We start from the raw sequence: 14,903 nt of genomic DNA, 5'->3' as shown, positions 1-14,903 counted from the left end.
GAGTTGACATCATTACCATCATCACCTTGACCAGCAGCAATGCAGCATGTGGTCCTGCTGAACAATAACTGATATCAATGCTTGTCTTAACATTTATATATGCAAGTAATTAATTGCACGCCAAAAAACTGTGAAATGTTTCTGACAGATGTATAAATGAAGGCTTTTTTTTCTCAAACTGCGTTTTTTGATGTTGCTTTTTTCAGAGTGTTTTGTGTTAACAGAGGAAAAGAGAATTGAATGACTCAGGCACCAAACACAGGAAAAACCAATTATGATGGTTTTTTTCTCTCTCTGCTCCATCTGTACGACTGTCTAAGTACAGTACTTAGATCCAAATTAAGCACTATTTTCTGTTTTCAGTATGCCATCATTATTATGTGTGATTGCACACATTATTCATTATTTTGTTATGAAGTTGATCAGTCTGGAACAAAATCATTCATAACAGATTTGTGTATGCACTTGAATAGATAGAAGCAATCAGATAAAAGCTTCACACAGGTAGGAAAACAAAAGAATAAACTAAAGTGAGAAATCATCATATTCATAGAAGTATAATATTTTGAGCTTTTTCTCTTCAATATTGATTATATGATTGTAAAATGTATTGAGGGACAAATTCCTTTATGAATTTGCTACATATGACGAAGTTCAATATCGGGTGCATTTTCAACATTGTGGAACCCCATTAAAAAAAACTGCCCAATATCAATTTGGCTAAATTGAATGACAACAATTGTCATGGGATGGATTTTAGAATAGCCAAGATGTTTAAATATATCAGATATTACTGTTAAGCAAAGAAGTTTTTCTAAAAAATGGTATTTAACTGTCCAACTTAGCCCGTAGTTTTAATAAGGAGTAGGACAGATATTTGGTGAGAACATGATTGAGGGTAATGGTCAAACAGCATCTTTATTTTTAATCAGCATCCAGGCAAAGTGGCCTTCTTTGCTCATTGCTACACATGTATGACTAAATAAAACAGGTTTTATATCACATAAAAACATCTACCAGAAAAGGCAAAGCCCATTGGAGCTCACAGCTTCAGTTGCTGCCCTTGTTCGCATTTGTGACATTGACATAAGAATCCTAACGACAGATCAGAATGTGAGAAAATGTTACGCTTATGATTTGTCTGCGGTAGTGGCAGTGCTTAGGCTTAGTGTTACTTTTTAATTTAAAAATACATCTGGATGGCTATAATTAGCATTAAGCTGAACAGTCCTGCCATTTTGCTGGTATTTAAATGAAAGCTAACTCTTACAGGTCAGTAAAGGTCTCCAGTAGTCATTTTGTGATAATTTATAACCTTTATGAATGAAGGTCTCACCAAACATATGAAAAAATCATTCCACTGTAAATACTGTAATAATCTTTTCACTGGTTTATTCAAGAGGAGCAGCCATTGGTCTTTCTGAATCATTGCTGTCTGAATAGTTAACAAAATAAAGTACATTTCCACATTGCATATGAAATAGGAGTCACAAAAAAGCTGTTCATTACCTTTCAATGACAATATCCTTTTTTCTCAGTAAATTCTCTTTCATCTTCAGTTGTGAGTTCCTTTCACATGAATCCTGGCTTAGCTGGGTGGGGTAGACCAATGAAACCTGCAATGGTGACTTATTGGGCATCTAAGGAAGAAAGTGAGACACAGGCATTTAATGAAGATGTTGGGATTTATTGACAATACACAGGTAAACTGGATTTGACTCAACATTATAGAATTTTCTTTTATAAATGGAATTCTATACAAAGCAATTTTCTGTAACTTACAGGATCTTTTTTCATCAACACGATAATTTGCAAGCGTAATCATTAATATTCTATGTAGATTCACTGTCATCTCCTAGCTTTCATTTTAACCTCTCCTGTAATAGAAAAGTCATGCCATTGTTTGGACTCTATCTACCTGTATTCTAGGTTTTGAATATCACTCTGGCTCTTTATTTCTATTAAGAATTTGACTAATTGGTGTCCATTTGTGTAACTGCACTTGCAACATACCTGGAAGCTGACTCCAATATTTCTTAGATAATTTAAAACCCAATTGCTATTACAACCTATCGTTAATACACGTACAATCCGAAGATTCTTGTAACTGAAGGAGACCATGAATCTCAGTCATGAAATTGCATGTTTTGTATTTGCTTGGTGTCATACAATATTTCTCAAGTTTGAATATCAGTTTGCAATGCAGACTAAAATCAAGTTCATATATGTTAGTTATTTACCTAGCTTCTACCATTCACCATCGGACATAATGCTACTTTCTGTATAGGATGCAGTAAGGTTACTATATTTTGGATATCTATCTATAATAACAATAATTGTTTACAAAGGAGAACAAATCACAAACCTACAAATCAGCTATTCAGCCCCTTGAGGCTGTTTCAACATTGAGATCTTGACAAGTCTGTTTAGATTTCAACTTTTGCATTTCACCTACCTGAATAACCTTTGATTCCTTTGCCTAATAAAAATCAATTTGCATCTGTCTCAAACATATTCAATGGCTCCACCTCCTTCAGCTTCTGAGGCAGAAAGTTCCAAAGTTGCACAACCTTTTAAGAAACAAAAGATTCTTCTTCTCCCTGTCCTGAAAGAGCAGCCACTAATTTGAAAACAGTGAGCCCCTAGTTCTGGACTCATCTATATGGCATAACATCAGATCATAGTTATTCACTTTGAAGTGTGCTTCAACTTGTTTACATAGTTTTTGATGTTATGCCCATTCACGTACAGATACTTCAGCTTTGTCTTTTTGTTATCTTTATAATATCTAGTATTGGCTGCTGGTAGGTTTTTTTTCCCTTTCTTTGTACATTTCTGCTCTCTGTGACCTTTGTTTCTTATATTATTATTTGCTCTCTTTTCTTGACTCTATTTCTTGATTTGGTACATCTACCAAAATTCGATCCATCAACCCACTTGATTTGTTCAAAGCAGTCTCTTGTTCCCTGGCTTTGCAATTTGCTCGGGCACCAGTTCTAGATTTTTCAAGTGTAACCCATTCCAAAGAAGCAGATCCAACATTCCCCAGTATTGGTGCCAATGCCCCATGAACCAGAACTCCCTTGCCTCTCACTGGTTTTTGACTTACACATTCAGCTCTCTAATCTGATTTTTTTCCATATTAATTTGTAGGTGGGTCAGGTAGTAATCCAGATATTATTGCCTTTGGGGTTCTGCTTTCCAAGTTAGTATCTTGCTTATCATACTCTGTCAGCAGAACAGCCTTCCTAGTTCTACCTACATGGTTGATATCAATGTGAACTACAATCTCTGGACCCTCTCTCTTCCACTGCAAGCTCTTTTCCAGCTCAGAGCAGATATCCTGAATTTTTACACTGGCCAAACACTGTCATCTAGATTTGTGTTCTTTGCTTCACAGACCAATATCACTCATTGCTATCACATTCCTTTTAGCTCTTCCAACATCCTGTAGCATGGTGCCACGGTCACTTAGCTCAACCTAAGAAAGCGAAAAAGTCTGAACCTGTTGGACAATTGCAAAAGCCAAGCCTCCTGCACTTCTGTTCCCTGGGTGCCCTTATTTGCTTCACTCGCATCCACACCCTGACCACTGGCCAAGGCAGATGATTCTAGCCTAAGGGCTGTGACTGCCTCTGGAGTACAGTATTCAGGTATCTCTCTCACTCCAACACCATTGCCCAATCCAGCTCAATGACCATGAGTCCAAATTCATTCAGCTGCTATGACTAATAGCACAGAAACACATAAGAAAAGTAAATTGGCATAGGTGTTAATAAAATGTTTCCTGGTTTGAACACAATCTTATGCAGGGTCTCAGGATATTTTGGGGTGTTGAAGTTCACCCAAACCTGGATTAAATTTTACTGAAGGATTCTGCCACAATACTAGGACAAAACAAAACTCTCGGAAGTTGCATTAAGACACTATCCATTTGAATAGAGTTAAAAGGGATATGTACAATTTGTGGTGTGTATTGCAGGCTATCAAACAGTGGGTATGAGATAGAGTGAGGGATCTACATAGTGTAGTTTATCTGAACTATAGAGAAATTACACTAGTTTTTTAAACATCTTTTATCCTTTGTTTATATCTGCCTCCTATATAGAGTCATAGAGACATACAGCACGGAAACAACCCTTCGATCTAACTCATCCATGCCGACAGATATCCTAACGTAATCTAGTCCCATTTGCCAGCACTTGGCCCATAAACCTCTAAACCCCTCCTATTCATATACCCATCTAGATGCCTTTTAAATGTTGCAATTGTACCAAACTCCCCCACTGCCTCTGGCAGCTCATTCCATACACGTACCACCCTCTGTGTGAAAAGATTGTTCCTTTGGCCCCTTTTAAATGTTTCCCCTCTCACCCTAAACCTAGCCCTATAGTTCTGCACTCCCCCCCATCCCAGGGAAAAGACCTTGTCTATTTACCCTATCTGTACCCTTCATGATTTTATAAACCTCTATAAGGTCACCCCTCAGTCTCTGATTCTCCAAGGAAAATAAAGCCAGACTATTTAGCCTCTCCGTATAGCTCAAATCCTCCAACCCTGGCAACATCTTTATAAATCTTTTCTGAACCCTTTCAAGTCTCACAACATCATATGATCTTGTAGAAGTTTATAAAATCATGAAAGGTATGGATAGGGTGAATAGCCAAGGTCCTTTTCCTAGTTGGGGAGTCAAAAACTCGAGAACATAGGCTTAAGGCGAGAGGGAAAGATTCAAAAGGCACCTAAGGGACAATGTTTTCATGCAGAAGGTGGTGCATGCATGGAATGAGTTGTCAGAGGAAGGTATCTAGATGGGTACATGAATAGGAAGAGTTGAAAGAAATATGAACCAAATATGGGCAAATGGGACTAGATCAGTTTAGGATATCCAGTTGGCATTGTTGAGTTGGACCGAAGAGTCTGTTTCCGTGATGTATGCCTCTACGTGGACAAAGTGTGGTATGCCTTTGAGTATGCTTCTCGACTTAAATCTTACATGAGTCCAAGGGGAGAAGAAAATTGATGATTTATTTTCTAGCTATCTGTCTTAATTATAAATAACAAAATGGCAGGAGCAATCAAGCCAAACAGTTGAGGCAAATTCTATATGAAATAAGAGCAAATTTAGAAAGGGATTGGAGAAATATTAGCAGAGCTAACATGCTGACCAAATCTTGGGAGGAAAAAAAGAAACGTGTAAGTATGTCCAGAAACTGAGTTAAAAAGATCATAATCCAGCCCCATAAAATATCTGGCAAAAGGAATGAAAGGGGAAAATGGAATTGAGTGTTTGGGTATATGTAAATTGCCTTTGTGAGTAGGCCATTAAGGGTGGAAGCACTGTTAGACCCTATGAATGGAAATGAACTAGAACAGATAACAGAAATGTGGGAGATGATCTAGGAAGTAGTGATGAGAGCGCAATGATGCTTAAGATAATGTCTAAGAGAAATATAGGCAGTGCAAACATCGATGTAATAGACTCGGGAACATCAGCTATGATGGAATTGAATGTAGCTAAGAAAGGTAGACTGGAAAAAAAAAAGACAAAGTAGCATAGCAGTAGGTAATATTTAATAGTAAAAGAGAGGCTGACAGAAGAGAATAGAATAAGCTTAGGAAAGAAATGTTATGGGTGATTAGGAAAGCACTGAGGCAATATGAAATGGAAATATCTATTATAAAGAGTTCTGGTCTCCAAACAATTAAAAAGATATTGAAGCACTAGAGCAAAAAGGAAACGCATAGATGTTATCAGAATTATAAAACAAAACATACCAAGAATGACTGACTGTGCTGGGACTCTTCACTGGAAAAAAGAAAAATGCAGAGATCTGACAAAGTTTTTTTTTAATTATAAACAACTTAGTGAAACTGTTTCCATTTGTGACTGAGTTCAGAACAACTATTAGGACAAGGGGTACTCATAAATGTAAGATGGCTACAATACCATATAAAGAGTTTCAGAAGAATTCCTTTAAACAAAGAGTGGCAAGCGAGAGGAAGGAATAATTTAAAGGTAAAGAAACAATTTAAATGCAGCACAGACCAATTGGGTTAAATGAGTTAATACTGTACTGTAGATTTTATTTAACATCAATGAACAGAGTTACTTACCCAGAGTTTTGTTTTTAACTGACATTAATTCTTCTCAAAACTTGCTGACATTAATGTTTGGACCCATGTATGAGATTGTTAGCAAAGAAAGACCACATCTTTATTTATGCAATTGGAAGCTATCTGTATTAACTGGAGGGGGTTAGAAATTTTTTCTCAATTGTTCACTGGCCACAAATACAAAGCAAAAAATCTTAAGATGTGCTAATTTTTTAGAAGCACACGGGGATGCACTTAAATCACAACATGAAGATATACTATTATTATAATCAGTCTATCTTTAAATTATCTTCCATGCAAGTGGAGTAAATTTAAAATCATTTATCTATCTTCTTCCCATATCAGCTCAACATCCATTTCCATCATCCACCCATCTGATCTAACCTTGAATGTTGACAAAAGAATTTAATGTCCCCCTCCCCCACCACCACCACCTTGAAGGCAAGGGCAGAAACATGTGATTGGATGGATGAGTGGGATGTAGAAGTTCTTGCATCTTTCTAACTCTTTCCAACCATGTTTAAGGGAGGCAAATGTGCAGCAGTCTTTCATGCCTGGAGTCTAATTGAGGATCTGAAGTGTCTGTCTGAACGACCTTGGACTGGGAAAATGGAGGGAGGAGGGGTATAATTCGCAGAATTCCACCAGGCACTCTCGCTGTTGATTTCCCTCCCAACCTGGACAATGAGCCCCCTCACTGTGAACTTCATTCAATCACACTTACATTCTCCAAATGAATCATTTCCAATTCTGTGGGTAAACCCCACTGCACCAAGCCCTCCCCACATGAAAGACCACTCACTGAAAATTTCACCAAATGCATGCAACTCTTAAAAACACTCAGCTTTTCCAAAAACTCACAAAAAATGTCCAGAATCAAAATGTGCAATTAATCTGAAAATTGTTGCCTTTAAGAAGCACCACAGGAGACCTTGATATTGAATGTTCACCTGTGTGAATTTCAAAGATACCATTCTTATAGAACTGTGGACAGATTCATGTCAGTGTTGAACACTGTTTGATGTTATAATCTGTACATTTTGTGTACTTTCACCTGAGAATATCTGTGCTGCAACATGACAAAGATAGGATTTCACACAGCTACACCAGAACTGAACAGAAGCTACTTGGATGCTGTTTTCATACTAAGTGCAATGCGATCAATTTTTAAAGGATTCTGAGTCCTTTATCTGAAGATGGTTGGTACAGAAGAGGGATTTTAATTGAAGTCTGGGAAAAACTTGATGAGGAGTCTTGGGACCACATGAAGGCATGATAGTCAATCAGAGATCAATGCAAGGTTTGTTTTTGTTGGCTTTTTACAGCTAATCATAGGGCTTTCAGTGATATTGTGATAGTTTGCATCATAATTAATTATGAATAACAATTAGTTTTGGAAACAATAGTGTTTCCCAATTTTATTTTTGCAAAATACAAGCACAGCTGCTTAGATTCTGGTTTCTGGGCTGACAAGATATTTGTAAGATATTTTTTCACCATTATAATTAAATACTGTACAGTGAATGGTCTCAACATTCAAAAGACATCCCAACTGTAGGTGGTGCTGTGAATGCAATTTTGCATTTCTAACACTATGCAATTCTCAAACTGAACCCAAGCCCTTGATGTCAAATGTAATATCTCTTATTTGTCACAAGGGAGTGCTGTTACAGTGGATTTCCTGCAGTATAGCAAACACCTGGCTAAAACTACAAGGACACAATGTCTTTAGTGCTAACAAACATCTTCATATGAGGAGCATCTACCAAATTTGACATCAAATCACATGAGTTGAACGTAGGACAGTTGGTCTAAAGCTTGGTCAAAGGAATGGCTTTTAAGTGAGGAAACAGATAGAAAAGCAGTATAGTTTAATGATAGAATTTCAGACCTTAGGACCAGGCTGCTTAAGACACAGTCTCTAATGCAGGGGGCAACCAAAATTGGAGTTGGGTAAGAGATAGAATTGGAGAAATACAGCTGTCTCAGAGGGCTGTGGAGCTGGAGTAGATTACACAGATTAAGTTGGGGTGGGAAATGATACCACAGGTGGGGTTTGAAAACAAGAATAAGAAATTTAAAATCTGGGTGTTGCTGGACAAGGAGCTAATATTGGTCAGTGAGCATAGGTGATAAGGAATTGTTGCAAATTAGAATATAGGCAGCAGTTTTGATAAACTGAAGATCATGAAGGATAGAATATGGGATCCTGGCCTGTAAGAAAAGCTTTGTAGTCATATCAGGGAGCCAGAGAGATTTGTGCTTTTGCCCAGATCTTGTTGAGTCCTAAGAGTTTAGCTCTGGAAATTTTTTAACTGCCTGTTTGCCTGCCACACTATGATTCCACCATTGCTGACCCATCATCATACCAGGAGAAAGTGAGGACTGCAGATGCTGGAGATCAGAGCTGAAAAATGTGTTGCTAGAAAAACGCAGCAGGTCAGGCAGCATCCAAGAATCAGGGGAATCGATGTTTCGGGCATAAGCCCTTCTTCCTGAAGAAGGGCTTATGCCCGAAACGTCGATTCTCCTGCTCCTTGGATGCTGCCTGACCTGCTGCGCTTTTCCATCAACACATTTTTCAGCCATCATCATACCAGCCTCTATCAGTTGATTTACAATATTTCAGCCCTGTCAGTCTTTCTTCAGTCCCTCCCCTACGCCCTCAACTCCACAATACGCCCATGGCACACTGATATGAAGCAGAAGCGGTTTGTCAAAACTGGAGATCATACTCCCATTTCCCCCTCAGCAATCAGCCTCTTGACAGCTCTATTTCATTAACTTTCTGAAGTGAAGCTCTGTTTTACAATTAATTCTTTTAAATGAAGACCATCTCTTTTCACTAGTTAATATTATGGATGAGTAGGGACCCAGACAATATACTTCAAACCATCTTTTGGGTCTTCATTTTCTAAAGTTAAAAATCACTCGCCAACAGGTTATTGTTCAACAGGTTTATTTGGAAGTACAAGCTTTAGGAGTGCTGCTCCTTCATCAGCTAAGTACCTGATCAAGGAGCAGCACTCTGAAAACGTATACTTCCAAATAAACCTGCTGGATTATAAAGTCGTGTTATGTGATTTCTTAACTTTGTCCACCCCAGTCAAACCCCTCCACTTGATTTTTATTTTATATCGTAAATGCATAGTGGGGTATAAACACCAGAGGACCCCTTCAAAATAAACAAAGCATATCAATTAACTTTAGTATCTCTTATTCTATTGATTGCCATATTGAAAAGAATAGCCATACTAGTCTGAAAAAAAAATCAAACATTATCTAACCACACCAACTCCCACGTTTATCAGACAAAACCCTCAGATCTTCCAGAAACTCAAAGAGTCCCAGAAACTATGAACAATTAATCTGAAAATTGTTGATTCTGCCTTTTAGTAGCACCACAGCAGACCTTGATGTTGCACGTTCACCTGTATGAATTTCAGAGATACCATTCTTAACTAGTGCAGTTCTTAATTAATTCTTAACTAGAGATTCATGTCATTGTTGAACACTGTTTGTTCTTACAATCTGTAGTTTGTGTACCTTCACCTGAGAATATCTGTGCTGCAATGATACACAGATAAGATTTGACAAAGCTATACCAGAACTGGACAGAAGCTACATGGATGCTGTTTTCATACCAAGTGCAATACAATCAATTTTATTGTTAGGATTCTGAGTCCTTTATGGTTGGGGCTGAAGAGGCACTTTAACTGAAGTCTAGCTGATTTCTTTTGGCTCTGTAGAGACTTAATTGAAGAGTGATGACAGTCAGGAGGGCTTCTTGCATATTCCTTCTCCTGCAGAATTTTCCTGGGGTCAGTTTATTGCTCCATGGAGACAGGCTGCCAATTGGGGCAAATAAAATTCATTTTTCGATGATGTCAACACTTTCTTGCTTTCAGACTGTCATCCATTGAGTGCAGAGACCACTAACCCACTGGAGAAAGTCCCCAAGTGAAAAGCAACATGGCCACTGGAACTGGAGAGTCCATGTCCCAGTGGTGAGACTGCTGGGACCAAAGGCTGCAACCTCACTCATTCGCAGAGGCTTCTCCCCACGACCAGTTTCACGCCTGCTTATTTGAGGACATCCCAGCAGGCCAATGAAGGCATTTCCACGTTGAGGTGTTCTTGCACCTGCCCAGGAAACTGCCGTGTAGATGGATTGGACATGTGCCATAAGGGATCACAGAGGCGGATTTCAATATCCATGGAAGCTGAGTACGTGTGGCCAGTGCCCAAAAGTGCATGCCCAAGATTTTGGTGAAAATTTCTTTCACTTGAGGGGCTGTAAATCTAGGGAGTTCTCCATCCCAGAGAATTGTGGAGGCTCCCTCATTGATTACAATGAAGACTGAGATAGACTGGCAGATATTTGGTTCTGGTAAACAGAAGGGAAAAGGGTGTGAAAGTGATACTGAAGCTAAAAATCAGCCATGCTCCTCTAGAATGGCAGAGCAGGTCATATAGTCCAGCCCTGCTCCTATTTAATGTAATTGTCCCCATTATGGAGGGGGGCGGTCAGTAAAGTGATTAGAGATAAAAATTACAAAGAGAACTAAATCTTCACTGGTGCACTAATGGTAAGTATTGGCAAACTTTAGCCAAGAACTTATTGCCCTATCTAAAACAGGAAGCACAGAGGGCAGAAAGAGAACTAAAGGTAGGAAAACAAAATTTATATCGCCATTTCTCCCTCCTAATATTTTAATTATTTTGAGTCCATATGAAGATAAACATATCCTCCTAAGAAGATATGCTTCAAAGGATTATGATTTAATGGAAAATATAGTGCTAAACGTTTCCACCGTGTTGTATGTTAGAGGCATTTGATGATCGAAGCCAAGAGATCCTTATTACACCAGTGAAGCTTGTGTTTCTCACACTGTAGAGTTACATCATGCAGGCTATTTTGGAACATTTTCTTATTGATTTAAAACTTTCGCTTAAGCCAAAGTAACCCTGAAAGAGCGATAGGTCAAATACTTTCAGCCATGAATGGAAACATCTGCTGCTGTCATCTACTCAGTTATATTGTGCACTAACATCTGCGTTGGGTGTTCCAATATGTTGAATCTATTTTCCAAAAGGCCCTGTGCTTGACTTTTAGAAACTGGCTCTTCTCCAGTATGCAGTAAAGGATACCAGCCCACGGGGGAATTAAAAAAAAACAAAACATTTTGATGTTTTGGTTTTTGTACAAAATGAAACTGTTATACATGTACACAGTCAGTCCAGGCTGGATGTCATCCTTCACAGAACAGAACATAAAGCACAAAATAGGTATCCATGCATGTCCATGAAATTTGTTAGTATAATGGAAAAGGTGTTCATAGAAATTCAAAGGGCAATTTAAAATCCTACCCACCAGTAGCCCTAATAATGAGCATTTAAAATCACCTTCAAAGTGGCACTTATGATGTCCCTACTGAGGATCGGTACATACACTGAAGTTACCATCAGCACCTTCAACCAGTAGTCTGACTGGAACTCAAGAAATATTGCCGAGATAACTAGTTTAAACTATTTAACCTCACTCCAGTAACATGCAAAGATAAGCAATAGCGTTAATAAAATTGTAATAAAGGTACTGCCATCATTGGAGACAGTTATGAGTTACCCAAACACTCTTTTCTTTATTTCCAGACATGACACTCAGAGTTTCTGCAACCAGATTTGAGGTGCACCTCACAACATAAACTTATGTAAAAGCTTTCTCATGCTTCAATGGCCAAAGAAATGCAAAAGATCTGTGAAAGTTTTGGAGTTTGAATGACAGTTTCCCACTCAGTGCTTTGCTATCAACACGTAAACATACACAAGGCCACTCCAAAGATATTGCCTGGTGACAACCTGAACCCAATGATAAATGCACTACCAGGATGGAGCAGATTATGCCATGAGGCTCTTTGGATAACTAATAAAAGCAAAATGCTGTGGAAGTCGGAAATCCAAAACAAAAATGTGAAGTGCTGGAGGAACTCAGCAGGTCTGGCAGCATTTGTGGAGAGACTGTCAATGCTTCAAATCCAGTATGGCGCTTCTTTAGAACAATGGAGATATAGCCTGAATCTTCCACACTTCAAGTGTCAGGACTATTTCTGAGTCCTACATCTATCTGCATAAAGAAAAGGACTTTAGGCATGAGCGAACAAATCAAGGATCTGCCTCTTGGAATGCCAACTGATGAGAGGCAGCAGGTGGGGTTGGAGGTGGGAGATTGATACAGTGTAGACTGTGGTTAGGATAGCCAGCAGGCTTCCCAGGCACACCAGTGCTCAAGCTGGTGAGGAAAAACACAGCAGGTCAGGCAGCATCCGAGGAGCAGGAAAATTGATGTTTCAGGCAAAATCTCTTCATCAGGAATTAATCTCCAGCATTTGCATTACTCACTTTCGTCAAGCTGCTGAGGCTCAAGCAGCAGAAGCAGGAGGAATGCCAAAGATATACCATAATTATCAGTGGAGTGGCTAACATCACTGCATCAGGCCCAGCATTATTGGGGGCGTCAACCTGTGGGTGATCCTCACACTATGGGATATGTGGTAGGAATGTATCAGTCTTGTGATTTTTTTTGTCTCTGTGTTGCTGGGTAATGATGCAGTTTTAAAAAAAGCTCAAATGCTCTGGGGAAAATTGTCTTTTATCGAGAAAAATCGAGAAATTTGATCCCTTAATTGTCTTAATTCACTTATGAATAGGACCACATTGGTCAACTGCATGAAATCTAAGGAGAAAGTGAGGACTGCAGATGCTGGAGATCGATCGAAAAGTGTGGCACTGCTAAAGCACGGCAGGTCAGGCAGCATCTGAGGAGCAGGAGAATCATCAGGAATGTTGGGGCGTGGGGTGGAATGGGGTTGAGAGATAATTAGGAGGGTAGGGATGACGCTGGAGGCAGGTAGCTGGGAAGGCGATAGGTAGATGCAGGTGTGGTTGCATTGATGCCATGTGGTTGGAGGGTCCCAAGGAGGAAGATGAGGTATTCTTCCTCCAGGCATCGGGTGGCTTGGATTTGGCAGTAGAGGAGGCCCTGTAACTCTCTCTTATAAAAGAGTTGAGAACCCTGTTTATTCTTTTGAATTTCTTTGACATCCTCCAAATCTTCAAATGTGCCTTGAAAGGCCATGTAAAATCCCTCTATGCCATGAATGATACTGGTATAAAAATGGTCCAACGAAGAGAGAGTCCTGCATCTAAATTTAAATGTCAAAGGACTTGCTTTCAACAATAAAAGATGACCTAGAGAATACAGTCAAACTCATACCACTAACAGAAACTGAATCTGTAAGGGTGGAAGCCAGCATAAAGTAGGTCCCCATTTTGATTAGCATCTTACCTTCCATTCATGACTGTGGACAGTACCTCTTTTCAAAAAAGAACTTCAAAGAATGTGCTAATAAAGGGCATTAACTTGCAAACAAAGCCAACACAAAAGAAAAATAGACTTCTACAATTTTGGGAATTAAAGGAGTTAAACCTCCAAATCATGACTACCATCAAAGCATTTATTTGAATAAATGTTAAGCTTAAGCCAAACTAGCACGCAAACACATCACAGAAACAAAACTGTGACAAGCACTACTGGTTGCCTGGCAGTACCAAGTCTATAAACCAAAACACTCAAGAGACTTTGTTACTAATTGCTGAAAGTTTTGTTTTACTGTTTCTGCAATGCATCAAAGTGAAGCTAGAATCTTCAGCAGCAATAACTACTTAAGGAATAGCTGAAAACAGCAATACAACACCGAGCTGAGGGATGAGTATAGAATCTGTATGCCTCTCCTGATTTCAAGCCAAGAAGCAGGGTTGCACTATTATGTCACTAATACGTGCACTGCACTGTGAAGATGGAAACTGAAGGACCAACCATAACATTGCCTTACTTTGCGTCTGCCTTGGTTCATCTGTTCATGAAGCCCTCATCCATATCATTGTCACATCTAAGTTAAAAATCACACAGCACCAGGTTATAGTCCAACAGGTTTAATTGGAAGCACTAGCTTTCGGAGCGCCGCTCCTTCATCAGGTGGTTGTGGAGGCCACAATTGTAAGGCACAGAATTTATAGCAAAAATTTACAGTGTGATGGAACTGAAATTATACATTGAAAAATACCTTGATTGTCTGTTGAGTCTTTCATCTGTTCGAATACCACGACAGTTTCACTTCTTTCATGTGTAAATCACAAAACTTTTTTTTTTAAAAGTTGCATTCTCAGGTTAGCTGTAAGAATTGGTGTTAGCTAGACAATACCAACTTTGTCACATCTAGACTCTGTTAAACCTGATGCTCTATCTACCATCCTCAGATGTTCTACCTCTGTAAAATGCTCTATCCTCCAAAATTCTGCTGGCCACATCCTAACTCATACCAAGTCCTATTCACCTATCCTCTGTTCTTGATGCCTGTGTAAATTACTCCTTGATGATAAAATATCCATCCTTAATTTTAAAATCCTTCTCTGGCATCATCCATCCCTATCAATGAATTGTCTCCAACACTACAAATCTCTGAGATTTCTGTATTCCCTCAATTACTGCCTCTTAGAACATGCACAAATTTTATTGTGCTACCAGTTGTTGTGATTGTAGTGAAGTCATAGGTGGAACACATAGCTATGAATCTGGTCCAATCAGGGAGTTCTGGCTGACAGATAAGAACAGAACTGTCAGACATCCTGTTCACTCTTAGAGCTGGCTCTGAGGGAGCCGCACCACTGTCAAGTACTATTCACATGTAAATAAAGGGTGACTTGGTGGCATGATACTGGCTTCTGGG

At 39.0% G+C, this 14,903-nt stretch overlaps 1 protein-coding gene across 3 annotated transcripts in view; it reads right to left on the bottom strand.

The window, feature by feature from the left end:
• cep85l (centrosomal protein 85, like) overlaps positions 1-14,903 on the bottom strand; it is a 299,535-nt gene that overhangs the window by 48,753 nt on the left and 235,879 nt on the right. For all 3 annotated transcript variants that reach the window (XM_043684467.1, XM_043684463.1, XM_043684471.1), the window contains exon 4: positions 1,510-1,640. In XM_043684467.1, coding sequence (XP_043540402.1) covers positions 1,510-1,640 — 131 coding nt within the window. The remainder of the gene's footprint in view (positions 1-1,509; positions 1,641-14,903) is intronic.

This window comes from Chiloscyllium plagiosum, chromosome 3, assembly GCF_004010195.1.
Source record: "Chiloscyllium plagiosum isolate BGI_BamShark_2017 chromosome 3, ASM401019v2, whole genome shotgun sequence".
Classification (NCBI taxonomy): Eukaryota; Metazoa; Chordata; class Chondrichthyes; order Orectolobiformes; family Hemiscylliidae; genus Chiloscyllium; species Chiloscyllium plagiosum.
The sequence above is the reverse complement of the archived record's forward strand: the minus strand, read 5'-3'. Positions and strand labels throughout refer to the sequence as shown.